This window comes from Rattus rattus, chromosome 2 (assembly GCF_011064425.1).
Source record: "Rattus rattus isolate New Zealand chromosome 2, Rrattus_CSIRO_v1, whole genome shotgun sequence".
Taxonomy (NCBI): domain Eukaryota; kingdom Metazoa; phylum Chordata; class Mammalia; order Rodentia; family Muridae; genus Rattus; species Rattus rattus.
The window spans coordinates 111,416,368-111,430,636 of NC_046155.1; the positions used below are offsets into that span (position 1 = coordinate 111,416,368).

The window sequence follows — 14,269 nt, forward strand, 5'->3', positions numbered from 1 at the left end:
ACTCTGAGTTACTATACAAAGAAGTCTGCATTTATATTGGGCAAATATCTAAGGTGATAACCTAAAACGGTGACTTTTGAGAACATGCTTTATTTTATTGTGCAAACAAAACCATTGTATGGAGTTCCCGTTATGCTTAGATCTTAGAATCTACTTGGAAATAACTGTGTGGAACCTGCTAAAAATAAAAAGAAAGACAAATAAAATCTACAGCTAATTATGATGCCCCCAAAGCAAAACAATGCCTCTCTAGTCCACAGCATTTCTCTAGGGCTGGTTGTCTCCACTCTCACCTTCGTAAGCTACTCTTTCAGATTTGAGGTCAAGCTCAAAGCTAAGGAAAAGGAATTCTACCTGTCCTTAGAAGTACAGAATACTCCTGATAAGAAGCCTGTGATTTGGCAATCAGTAGGCTTGCAGAGAGAAACTCTGGCTTCTTAGTCAAAATCCACACTGGGTCTCACAGTCCAGTGAATGCAGCTCTGTACAATAACACCCTACACAAACTACACCCAAGTGCTGTGAATCCACAAAAGGAACAAATTACATCTTTTGGGGGGAAGGCTCCGTGGATCAGGCAAAGGGATTTGAAGCTGACTACCAGCTGAGAGGAGGGTCGAGTGGCTAAACCTTGTGAGGAGGAAACACAAAAACTAATTGAGGTGATAAGAAAAAAAAAAGAAAAAAAAAGCCTAAGAGAGCCCAAGTTCTCTAGAAACAATAGCCTGTCTTAATCGCACCAATTACATAGAGAGAAAACATGCTTTTAAAACCACTTAAAAGGGAAATAACCCAAAACCTCTCCAGTGGAAATTCCAGATCTAAATGAGTTTTGTGCCACTAGAAAAGACCGCGGCAGGGGAAACCTCTTCTTCACCCTTCCTTTGTGGGAGTGTATGGGGACTATTGCAAAGTCAACTAGGAAACAGGAGATATGCTCATTACAGCTTAACAAGTTCCGAGACTGTGAAGGAGCTGGGGAAGCAGCCAGTGGCCAGGGTCAGCTGGCCCAGGGCATGCTGAATAGGCCAGATGGGCAAATCACATCGTGGACAAAGAGGCGTCCCCTTACCCTACTGGGTTGATGTTGTGACCTCCAAACAAACAGGGGCATGGATTTGTTCCCCTTATCAGCTGTGTGGCTCAGCAGCTGCTGCTGGGGGTTTCTGTTCCTGAAGCCTGCCTTGCCCCAACAGTTGCCTTTTTGTCTAACTTTTGTATGAGAGAAGAGGAGGTGGAGGGCCCTGAACATAATGGAGAAATGGCAAATGGTTGTCAGAGGAGGGAGTAAGTGAATAGAGTACTTCAAGAAGTGCAGAATTGCCACCCTGCCCCCCTTAAACTCTGGTAAACACACACACACACACACACACACACACACACACACACACACACACACACACACACACACACACACACACACACACACACACACACATCACACATACACACACACACACACACACACATCACACACACACACACACACACACACACACACACACACACACACACACACACACACACACGGAAAGCCCTAGTTACTGGTTTTTTTTTCCACCCTTCACTCAGACCAAAGACACCATGTCTTTTCCGAACTCATATTGCAGAGTAGAAGTAGAACTGTGTATGAAATACCCTATAAAATGTTTGAGCTTAGATGAGCCATGAAAAGAAAGGCTGTCCCACAGGCAGGCCTGACTCCAAGCAGACCTGCTGAGATCCAACTGCAGACTTAAATGAGAATGAAGCAGGGAGTGCGGGGAGAAGGGCCTTGTATCTTGTTCTTCTAGCTGGAAGCAATTATACTTACTATAACAACTACTTAGGAAGGGCAAGTTTATAAACTTTCCAAAGTGTTCTTGCGATGACAATGCAGGGATAACTGTCCTGGATGCCTCCCTATTAAAAATGTGAAGAGTTAAACGTATATTCCTTTCTTGTTAAAGTTGGCCATTGCGGTTATGACAATGAAGTAGAATAAAGAGTGTAATGCAGCATAATTAAGAACATATTTTTCTACTACAAAAAATGTTCATTTTTTATTGCTTTTCAGACCACCCAACAGCTGTTTCTTCTCATTGAATAAATAGAAAAACTGAAGTCAAGAAACCAAGTTATGGTGAACAGGGAGGGATGGCAGAGACGTGGGAGAAAGATAAGAGAGGGAGAATCCGTTTCCCTGGAAACGCTTCATGCAAACATGGAGAGGGAAAGAGCTGAGGCTCTGAGCTCCCCCTGTTACAGGTTCTACAAGCATGTGTGAGGGTTTGTACAGGACAGAGGCCTCACAAAGTGATGATGAGGTGACTGGATATCAGATGAGTCCTGGCCGTTTGTGGTTCACCACACATCAGGCCTGTGAAGGACTTCACTGATCTGAGTCTTTGCTGTCCTCGAAGCACTACGGATCTGGGACCCAGGTTTAAATCCTAGTCCTCTCAGGCAAAGTAACTTCTCTGGTTTGTTTCCTGGTTTGGAAATTGAGGGTAACATCGATTTCTGTCAGGCTAGACTATGTTGAGTAACAGAACTAACTCTATCTCAACACTAAAAATTTGATCTAAAGAGCGGGATTACTTGAGTGGTCGGGGGTTGAATGAGTATGTAGGAAGCGCTGGGGCAGCCACTAGTAACCACAGAAAGAAGCTTAAGGTAGAGCCTGAAAGGAACTGCTGGACCCACCAGAGACTGGACTTGAGCAAGAGCAGGCAAGAGCTTGGTGAGACTACATGTAGTAAAGAAGGAGGCTGCACTCTGGGGCCAATGGGTGATGCTAGTCAATGGGCTATAGCTGGTTTTGGACCTGAAAGGGACGAATATAAAACAGAATAAAGGAAGTCTGTCCTTTCCAGCCTTCAGTCTCCCTCTATTGTCCATTCTGACAGAAATTATTGGGAAACCTGCTGTCCAAGAATTAGTTTATAAGATGCAAATTTCAGCCATAAGTCAGAGTTCAGAAAGATAGCTGTATAGAGGAATAATTATAAGATTAAATGAGTTACGATGGGCGCTCTGACTTAACAATTGGCTTACAACCTGTAAATCCATTTTGACTTAGAAATATTATCAGTTGAAAATATGGTCTCTCTACCCAGCCTCCTAACATGAGTTTAACAGTCAGTGCACTGTCGAGCACTAGTGGTTGTTCTGATGGTTATGCATTTGGGAAACAACTTACCACTGTTAGCCAGAATGAGGAAAGTGATTAATACATCTGTAAGCTTGGGAAATGAGAGCAATTAGAAGCACAGTTTCCATGGAGCTACCTTACAATTTCTAAATCTCAAGTGGAGGACTTAAGTGTGCTTGGCATTGTGTCGATGTATTATTAAGTGCCTTAAATAAGCAAATAGATCCACAAGAAAAAAAATGCTAGAACTAACAGTAGGGTCTTAGTTTTACCACAAAGATGGTGAGATTTGTCACTTAAAATGCTCAAGCTCACATGAACTATTCACCACTAGAATCCACATCATTAAAAGCCAAAGCTGTTTGCCTTCATGAGTCCCTCAGAGGTTCCGGGAAGACAAGCATATAAATAAAGCACTTGAAAGAAAGCATGGTTTCATGGTGTAGTAGATACACTTGGGAGCATTTGGGGATCATGCTGGAGGAAGATGAGCCACTGACTTTGAAAGACTTTGTGGAGAAGATGGTATTTGAAATATATATAATATATATATATATATATATATATATATATATATATATATATAGAGAGAGAGAGAGAGAGAGAGAGAGAGAGAGAGAGAGAGGCCTTGCCTGACAGATTTCCAAAGCAAATCCAACAAGCTGGGTGTATTCTCTGTGCTAACCAGGCATTGACCCAGATACTGAAGGTGCAAAGACTTGTAAATGACGGTTTCAATCTTTTTAGCAAGATTTTTATTTATTCATTGGAGGTTTCATAAAACATAATCGATCATGTTTATCTTGTTCTCCCAGCTGTTTCCAGATCCTCCCCTCCTTCCTATCCATCCAACTTTATGTTTTGCCCTCTGACTCAAAACAAATGAACAAACAAACAAACAAACAAACCCCATGGACTTAGCTATCTGTGTTGCCCAGATAGCTAATTAGTCCAGGGCATGGGGCCTGCTCTGAAGTGTGACCCATATACCAAATATCATCTGAAGAAAACCGACATTCTTTTATCCAGTACAGTTGAATATAGATCATTCTAGCTGAGAACTAGAAATTGGAGCAGAAAGGACGAGGCTTCAGGGGAAGGCACTAATTCCCATCACTTCCGAGGAGATGGAATCCTGAGGCCAGGCAGGAGGACCCTGACAGTACCATTATGCCTGCCTTGCAGTTGGGACCAGAGAATGGGATGCGGTTTGAAAGTGAGTCTGAGAGAACCACACCATCTGTCTGGCAGCCATTCTGAGAGCTCATAGTCCTGATCAACAGGGAAGCCACTCACCTTCCCTCACCAAACATTTTTTTTTATTGTACAAAGACACGTCAAGCCCTGAGGACAAATGGATTTGCAGGCAAAGACCCAAGCCCAGTGAAGCCTGTAGTATAAGGGGGAGGCGGAGAATAAAGCACAAGAGCTGTGAGCTGGTAACTGACTTGTCCGTTTGCACATAGAGGATACCCTTTTCCTATGTACCCCCTAGTGATGGCCAGCACTGAAGGGAATACCTACAGTAAAGGCCCCCAAGTTGACATATTAGGGGCTACCTCAGAGATGAGATGTGGCAGTTGTTTGGAAGATTGGAGTGTGACGTTCCATGCAAAAGCATTAGCAGATACAAAAGCCCCGAGGTGGAGGCAGGGAAGTAAGGTGGAGAAATAGGGAGAAGCAAGTGAGAGGAAACCTCAAAGACAGCACAGTGTGAAGTAGGACAAGCATTAGACGTTGTCAGGAACCAGGCTGGGGTTAACCAAGGCCTCCTGACGACTTGGGTGTTATCCTATACACAGTGAGATGTATTTCCTTGAGAAGGAATAGCGTGACTACTGAGAGGAAGTATACATTTAAATTCAGGGATCAAGGTGTGACCCTAACATCCATGACTGGCTTCATGGGGTTCTTAGAAACCTACCTAGGAAGTGGGAGACTCAGATCAAGAGAAGAGAACGTTCTGCAAAGTTGGAAGTGTTCTGTACCTATATGCACTCACACATGCTCCCAACTGCTTTAAAAAGAACTGCTTGCTGGGACTGGGGAAATGGATTTTAAATTGTATTTTATTTAGAGTATTACAGCTACATGTGGCTAATGGTTACTTCACAGGACAGCATCCTTGCTCAGGGCCTTGCTCAAGAGGCAGGGAGCATGATGATCCTCAAGTCCTCTGGATAGAGAGTGCCAGGGTACAAAAGCACAAAAGCCCTCATGTGGGAGGAAAGTGAGCTTCATCTTCTTGTTACGAAGAGCCCCCACGCGTATCCTCAAGGGAAGTCTGGTCCCGCAAGGCAAGGTTTTTACTGAACACAGCAGTCCCGCGTACTGCCTGAGTGGTGCGGTGCTGCCTTTGGCCAGAGTGTGACAGGGGACAGTAGCGTCTTTCCCTACCTGCCTGCAGTGGGGCTGCACAGACTTGAGCTTCTCCAGTTAGGCAGGTAAGTGGAGAAGACAAGGCCAACCACACGTACTGAGGGTGCGGGGACCCCTCGGAGAGTATTCTCTGTATGGAGGCCAGCACGGGCTGTCACCCGCACGGGATCTGCTTTCTGGGCTTGCTTTCGCTTTGTTAGCTGCGGGGGTGAACGTCGCAACCAAGCAAGGAGCAGGTGGCCTCGGACGAGGGGCGGGGGCTAGCTCCTTGAATCCATTGGGAACCCCCAGCCTCTCCGAGAAGACGTGTCCCGGCTCAGGTCCCGCGTCCTACTGGAGCGCAGGACCTGGCTTGGCTAGAGGACACCCCTGACCTTGGTCTCGCCCTGGTTCCAGGTCTGTGCCAGGACCATGGGCGCCGCGCTGGGCACTGGCGCATGGCTAACCTCCCTACCTCGCCTAGCCTGCGGCAGCCTTCGGCGCCAGGCACTCTCCGCGCCCGCCCAGGGATGCCATTCCAAGCCCGGCCCGCCTCGCCCAGTACCCCTGAAGAAGCGCGGATACGATGTTACCAGGAACCCCCATCTCAACAAGGTACGTTGGGTGGACGTTGGATCCTGTGGTTAGCAGGGAAGGACGCCCCGCCCCTTGGGCTTGGGACTAAGCCTACGGCGTCCTTCCAGAACCCTTCTGGTTTTGCCTCGTGAAGATTGCTCTGTTTGCTTTGGCCTTTTAGTTCCCCTCTTGCCATGGAGAGAGGTGATCGATTTTACTGACCTTAATTTCTTCAGCAAAAACAATACAGACCCAGTGAGTATTCCCGATGTTCCCTCTGACCTAGAGTCAGATTTCCAGCATATCTTGAGGACAGTTCATTTGACCTCTGCGAGTTAAAGTATCTGTTAGCGATTTCTTAGGAATGTTGCAAGGTTTAAAAGGAAAAACAGGAAAACAAAGGCAGAGTTCTTAGCACAGACTTGGGCACCAAGGAGATAAATGTTAGCTAAGGTTATGATGAATATTTGGGAAAACATGAATCTGGAAGGCAGAAAAGTCTAGAATTATAGAACTTTTGGTACTGGAAGGAGAATTAAAGATCTGAATTTAAACCAGTCCTGTAACACAATGCGGAACAAAGGGGTCTTGGTCAAAGTGACCAAATGCAAGTCTCTAATGCCTTGGCCATGTTCAGCCCACTGCAGACACCTGTGTATTAGCCTAGGAATGCACCCCCTCCTTATAGCAGTCAAGTTTGTATCTTTGGTTCAGAGGATTGTGGGGGACAGAAACCGGAAGCCAAGACTGAAGCCAGTCCCACCACCTCCCCCTCCTCCTCATAACTAGCAGGCTCAATATTCTTCAGCCTAATTAATATGAGTGAGTGATAACCTACTATTCCTACCTCGTTTGATTATTGTAAAAAAAATTTCAAAACCATTGGATTTGAATTCATATCATAAGTGCTTACTAAGCAATTACTGCATATGAAATGTGAACACTCCTCACGCATGAAGTTCTCAGAAACGTTAATAGTTTCTCTGATTCAGGATGGTGAAATTCCAGTGAGGCAACCTGTATGGAAACTGCAGTTTTAGAGGGTGAGGCCAACCGTGCAATGCCATGTATCGTTTCCTATAGCGTTAATAGAAACTAAGAGAAGCGTCTTTGTGCTCCGTCTACACTTGTCACACTGACACCCTGCTCTCCAAAGAGACCGTGAGTTCCCCATACACTGCTCCTCTCCTAAGCATTTAAAGTATTTGTGTCCATTTGAATCACTTCAGTAATGCTAGAAGGTGAGAACAGCTTTCAGCCAACAAAAATTCTTTACCAAAACCATATCTTGAGGAAGAGCTGCAGGTGAGGCTTGATGAAGAAGCAGAGGTGACTCCCTAATGGTGTAGTCTTGCTCTGGTCTCTACCCTAGCTTTGTGATGCCAGCTTCGTCAGTTTCTTCACATGAAGTATAAGCAGGCTACCTCAGAATCTGTAGGGGTTCTCTTCCCATTCCCAAACCAATCACCAGTAACTTAAGCCAATTGGAGCCTGGAGCCTCCACAAAGAATTGAAGATAAGGTTTAAGGTAGGTTCATCCACACTAATTGTCTTAGACTAGAGGAGACATTGTTCCCCACCAAAAACAAAAAAACAACAACAACAACAAAAAACTGTAGATGTCATAAGAGGGGAGAGACGGGGGATTCTGCTGAGCAAAGTAATATATTACTACTATAGGTTTCGATTATTTTATCAATTGCCTCAGACATATGGCTACATTACCAACCAGCAGTTGTTTTGTGAGTAGTTACAAAAATAATATTTTTAATTCCTGGGTTTTGATTCCCTAAAACAATTCTTGTCCCCTATGGAAGTTATTCAAATGATTTGTCTTCCCAAGGTTTATGGGAGGTTATTCATTAATGTATGCGGCCTGAGGTTTCATAATGCCACGCATCTCTAAAGGTGCCTGACGCTGGTCAGAGGTAAGGGGGATCTCAGAGATGCTGCTGAGATCTGGTTTCATCCCACTTCTGCAGTAAAGAAGCCATCTTCCAGGGAGCTACTCACATGCCCTTCTCTTCTCTCTGATGACCCCCAGCATTTGGTGTTTCCAGAGAAGGCTTCAAGATTTCTCTCAGCTAGATGGGACAATTGCAATGAGGTTAAACAGAACAATAACGTTACCAGAGAGGAGCAAAAGGAGGGGGCAGCTTCGGAAGGGCCTTTGGTACTGTGGTGAGTGGGCAGCTCTCTGAGTAGCCATTTTTCTAGAATGCACGGTCTCTGTGAGCAAAGACTGAAAGAATGAAGTTGTGTACCTGTGCCTAAACCACAGTGTTACAGAGAAGTTCTTGGGGATCTAATATTCAGTTCTGGCTATGCATCCATTGTACTGTGTGTTCCATCTGGAGCAGGTCAGGAAAACATTGAAACTGGAGGGTGAAAGAGAAGTGGGGTTGTCTGACAGAAAACAGACTTCTCTTTCTTTTGCCATCTTTCTTTTATTGAATTTTTTATTTACATTTCAAATGTTATCCCCTTCCTGGTTTCTCCTCCACAGACCCCAATCTCATACCCTTCCCCCTGCTTCTGTGAGGGTGATCCCCCACCCACCCACCTCACTACCCTGGCATTCCCTTACACTGAAGCATTGAGCCTTCACAGGACAAAGGGCCTCTCCTCCAACTGATGCCCATCAAGGCCATCCTTGGGTCCCCCATGTGTACTCCTTGGTTGGTGGTTTAGTCCATGAGAGTTCTGGGTAATCTGGTTGGTTGATATTGTTGTTCTTCCTAATGGGGTTACAAACCCAGAAGACTGGCTTCGTATGGTGTTACTATTACTACTGTGTGATCGATGCCTTCTGGTTCTAGCTCCACCATGTCCTGAGCATGCTATCTGTGATTGGTCTCATTGGCTTCTCTGTGGCTGAGGGAAACACCCTCCTGATCCATTCCTCAATCTAAATGTGAGCCTCTTGGCATTTGCTTTATCCCTGTTTCCTTCTGGCAAAATATTATTGTGGCTGACTAGTTTCTTTTCCACAATAGATTCTGGTCAACTTGAGGACAGAGACTGAACTATCAGATGAAGTTCTTTGTATGATTTGACATTCAATAACTATTTGCTCTTGAGTTGTCTTGAGTCATAGCCTTTTCCCCTCAACCCCATTAATATTAATATGCTAACTTACCAACCCAGTGCTCACATTGACTACATTCTCATTGACTATGGCCTCCTGCGGAAGGAGCATACCTACCACTTGACCCTAATAGCAGTGATTTTTTTCACACAATATGCTATTGAACCAGTCACTTGCTTTTTCTGCAGGTTTTTTTTAATCTTCTGTGCTTAATGTCTAGGGAAGTAATGAATGAAATAGGTATTGAAACCACTGATTGTTGAATGGCACTTTCCACACAGCGGGCCCTGGGATAGTTAAAGACAGAGCTGAAACAGCCTCCTTCCCATGCATACTTGTCATATTTCAGTCCATGACTATATAAAAGTGACCAACCCTCAGGGCTTCAGGATCTGGGGACACACAAGTCTTAGTGGAATCACCTCAGCATTCAGACTCAAGTTCAAATACAATTTGTGTTTGAAGCACCTGCCTTTTCTTAGTGACACTTTGCTTCCTCTCCGTGGATGAGGGAAGTGGCTCCTCGTAGACTTTCTTTTATTCAGGAGATGGTGGTCATCTTGTTTGGAGAAGTGGAAGCTATCAGTAATGATATGTCTTCCTGAGACCTGAGTGTCAGATATGGTAGAGAACCAGGCTTATTGATTGAAAGAGAAACAATGGATTACTGACTAAACATGAATTCCATATGCAGTTTACTCCAGACCCGAGCCGCTGTCGCACTGGTGCAGGGAGTTGAAATGCAAATGCTGTTTTGAATATTTCAATACGAAATGAGCAAATCGGATTGAAATTCAGCCTTTTACTATTGACTACTGGCCTGTCTTCATGGACCTACTATTGCTATGTGGTAAACAGCTGAGAAATGTTATGGCTATGTGCTTAGGACAGCTAAATGAAGTTGTGTTAGTTATGCTAAGTCAGGCCAATCTGACAAAATAAACCCCAAATACACAGTCTTAAACAAGGTAGAATTACACATCCAATTAACAAGTCTGGGTAGGCATTTGTGAGTTGGAGTGAGGCTTGATCTGGTTGCTCAGTAGTATCACTGTGCCTTTTATATTTGATGGTCCAAAATGGCAACCCCTGCTATACCTTCAATTCTACAGAATCCAAGGGTAAGGGAAACATTGATCTTAAGGGCACTGTTTAGAAAACTTAAATATCACTTCTATTCAAATCCACCGGACCAAAATTTAGTAACATGTTCATTTATAACAGAAACTTTGGGGGTTGGGGGTAAGTCCTCTGGCACCAATGTTTTCAGCTAAAAATTCTCCACCATTAAAGAAAAGATATTTGGAGAAACTATCAGAAAATATGTATCTGAACCTTTCATTCATTTATTCTGTCCATTTCTCCTCAACCTTAAAGTCTATTTTCTTTGCATCCCTACTAACACCAACTCTGTTCTCACATATCTCATCGGAGCTAGCTTCTTCAAGCTAGACAAACATTCTGTTGAGTTATAGATCCAGCCCTCCAGTGACTAATTTAAGCTCCATTTAGTCAGGGATTCTTGGCTGACATACCTCAGTATGCAGCCCACAGTGTAACAGGCAGAATGAGTAAAGGAGTCAAGTTGTTATCAGAGTTGTTAGATCACTGGTAGCCTGACAAGATAGCTCAGCTACCTGTCCCCAGTAGGCCAACTAAAGACACAAGTAATAGTGAAAATCAGAGGAGGGATATGTATCCAGTATGACTGCATTGGGAAGAGGAACAAAGGACTAGATTCAGTGGTACCCTTGTATCCACACTCCAGATACTGGCATAAGATTTGGGTTTAGAGAGAGATCAAGAGTGTAACTCAGCAGCACTGGTCAAGCCATGGTCTTCTCTATCATTGGCTCATTATGAACACATTACTGTCTCCTGGTCCTTGGCCTATCCCGAAAATGTCAGTCCTGGGTAAATCTCTTGGTGGGAGACAAACTTCCCTTCTAGCTGGCACCAGGACCTCAACCTTTTCCTTCCTCAGAATGAGTCTTAGGAAATTCCAACTCCTTGGAATCCATTGTCTGCATAGTCTGATCATCCAAGGAAAACACACAAGTGTCTTACTTTAGAAGTTCAGAGTATATTTTCTGCCATTATGTGGATCATTCAGAGTAACCTCTGCGGGTTTTCCTAAATTCCTCATTTCCCTTCACATCTCTTTTCACCAGAAGTCCTTCTTTAGTGCATCTCCTCCCCTAAGCTCTGCATTGCCATTATTGACATATCCAGTGGGATGGGCACACATTGGATAGCTAGAGCATGGATCCGAGGCAGGAGGTCCAGCTTCAGGCAGTAATCCAGTGTCCTTGAGTCCCCATCCTCCATTTTTGATGCCATGGGGCTTCCATTCCTGCTCCAACAAGTAGGGGAAGCAAAGAGATTCAGGCAGAAATGGGAATTCTGAAGTGACACTCTCATTAGTTAAGCTAGTGACCCTTTATTGTCAGGGACCAAGAACAATGGGAGCACTGGAGGTTGTGACTCACACTGAGACTGGACTGGTGATGACTGAATTCTTGTACCCATTTTTGCCTTCAGCTTCCTTATATGATTTATTAAGATTTGCCAAAGAGGAGCTAGAGAGATGGCTCAGTGGTTAAGAGCACTGACTACTCCTCCAGAGGTCCTGAGTTTAAATCCCAGCAACCACATGATGGCTCACAACCATCTGTCATGGGATCTGATGCCCTCTTCTGATGCGTCTGAAGACAGCGATAGTGGACTCATATAAATAAAATAAATAAATCTTAAAAAAAAAGAAAAGATTTGCCAATGAGTAGATATGCTTTTGGGGGATTTAAGTTAGATATGATTGATTTTTATATAAAAGTTTAGATTTGTGATTCTTTTAAGTTTCTTACAAGATTACTTTCAAAAATAAATAATAAAATAATTACCCCTTTCTTTGTAACTGCAAATTGCTGCCTGCCAATAAGAGAAACTGGCTGAGAAAACTAAATTGCTTGCTTATACTTTGTAAATGTGTAACAAGTTGCTTAGTTACATATGTACATGGATTTGGGGAAATAATTTGTTTTCTTTACCTCTGCTACATAATGTTATTTCTTATGAGGTATTGGAAAACACATTTTTTATAACCATTCATTAGAAGAAAAGTAAAACAAAAAAAAAAAGAAAGAAAGAAATGGGAATTCTGAGGCAGTGTTCTCGCCTTTACATTCACAACAGTAATTGAAGTAGCAACAAAATAATTTTTTATTTTATATAAAAAAGTAACAACAAAATTAAAGTAGCAACAAAATTGAAGTAGCAAGGAAATAATTTTATATTTCCTTCATATTTGCATTCATAACAGTAATTGAAGTAGCAACAAAATAATTTTATGGTTAGGGTCACCACAATATGAGAAATTGTATTAAAGGATCACAGCACTGCTCTAGGGCATCAGAAGTAGAGGACAGGGATGCAAGGATGCCACAGCAGGTACAGCTTCGCCCCCAAATACCTGGAAAAGGAACATTTGGGAAGGTGCCAGAAGCTCTGCAGGGAGACTTACTGTTCCTGGAACCTGAAGTTCATTTGCAAAGTGTTTTCTCATAAGCACGTGGCTGTAAATAGGTGACTCATTCTCTAGAGAACATAGACCATGTGCCAGATGAGTGTCCGTATGTTCTTCATAAAAATGTCACAATCCATTGCCAATGAATGCCTAAGGTGACATGCACAGTGCTAAGTCAACTCTACAGCATTTAAAAAATGCAAGCCTGGTTTGGATGTCAGTATCTGAAAATGTCTGCTTTGTAAGACAGGTATATTGGGAACTTTATTTGCTCCTTGCAGAATTTCTTAACATCCCAGTATCTTTTCCATTTTGGGCAATGATTTCTAATGAGGCAAAGTTATTGAGTAAATAACACCCAGGTTAACGTTTAGAGGCTGATGCATTTGTAATATATGAGTGAAACTCTTTTCGTACTAGTCTCACTTCAAGCTTTTACAATTAACTTTCTGCTACCGGCTTTAAAAGCAGTTGTAAACAGCAATGTGCAGATCATATAGGCAACTGCATGGATGACAAATCCTTTACAGAAATATGTGCTGTCTGGCTCTGACCTGGGCCAAATGGCATCTCAGAAGGTTCTAAGGCTTGGCTCACTATGAACTTTCTTTGGACGTGTTTTCAAGGCCATCTCTAGTTTCCCTACTTTGGTTTCTCTTGGTTGCCCTGGGCCTTTGTAGACCCTGAGGTTTATGACTTTATTGGTTTTATTTGACTTTGCATTTTTGCCACCTCTACCAAAGATGTCTTTTATTATCTGCTCTCTGCTTTCTAAATGCCAGTCTCACAGAGAGGGTGGGAAAGTAGCCTTTTGATATGTTGGCCATTGCAGGACTCTAATGTGAGCACTTCTGTTTGAGACACAGATTACAGCTCACTTACAATCCCTTCACTTTGATGTGGAGAAAGGACATTTGGAAGTCCTTTGGGGTGGCATTTGACTGCGCTTCTGAGGCAGAGCACAAAAGACACTCTATGATTGCTGATTGTGTGATGAAAGTCTACAACTGGAGGTGCCGAGGTCAGTGGTTAAAAGCACGCATTCATTCTGTACCCAAAGGGTTGCCAGGCAGCCTGGTTAAAACACAGTTCTTTCCGAAAGGACACAGAAGAGAGGGAAATATACCCAGTAATTCGAGGAGAGGGGATTTTTAATAGAAAGATCATCAGCTTTTGAGGGACTTGAATAAGAAAAAAAAGTCAAAGCTGTGTTTACTTTTACAGTGACTGGAAACGAGAGGCTGAACAAGGGTGCAGCTGAATGGTCTGCAAGGAGAGATTTTTGTTTTTCTGTCTTTTGTTTGATTGTGAAATAGCAGAGCACCCACACTCTTTTTCTTGAAACACTTTTGCTGCAGTGTAGAATTATGGAGAAAGCAGGCTCTGTTAATTCCTCTTGCAAAACAAAAGGATGCCCTTCTCATTGGCCCAAATGAGCATCTCTTCACGTTGTGCAGCTGTTGGCTGTTGACTGACTTCTAGGCTGAAACCACCAGGCATGCACTGTAGGGAAACTCCAGCTTGGTTCATTGTCCCTATCCCCTCTCCTGTGGTTTTAAGAAAAGCATGGAGGAGCCCAGTTCAGGTACCT

The 14,269-nt window shown here is 43.5% G+C and overlaps 1 protein-coding gene across 2 annotated transcripts in view; it reads left to right on the plus strand.

Moving 5' to 3' along the window:
- The first annotated feature begins 5,548 nt into the window (after positions 1-5,548).
- The window catches only part of LOC116891860 (NADP-dependent malic enzyme, mitochondrial), a 136,057-nt gene continuing 127,336 nt past the window's right edge, over positions 5,549-14,269 (plus strand). The window contains exons 1-2 of one of the 2 annotated variants that reach the window (XM_032893258.1): positions 5,549-5,577; positions 5,909-6,106. In XM_032893258.1, the coding sequence (XP_032749149.1) occupies positions 5,924-6,106 (183 nt within the window). In that variant the 5' untranslated portion in view covers positions 5,549-5,577; positions 5,909-5,923. Of the gene's footprint in view, positions 5,578-5,837; positions 6,107-14,269 lie in introns of those variants that run through there. The other variant, XM_032893259.1, reaches the window with a different exon arrangement.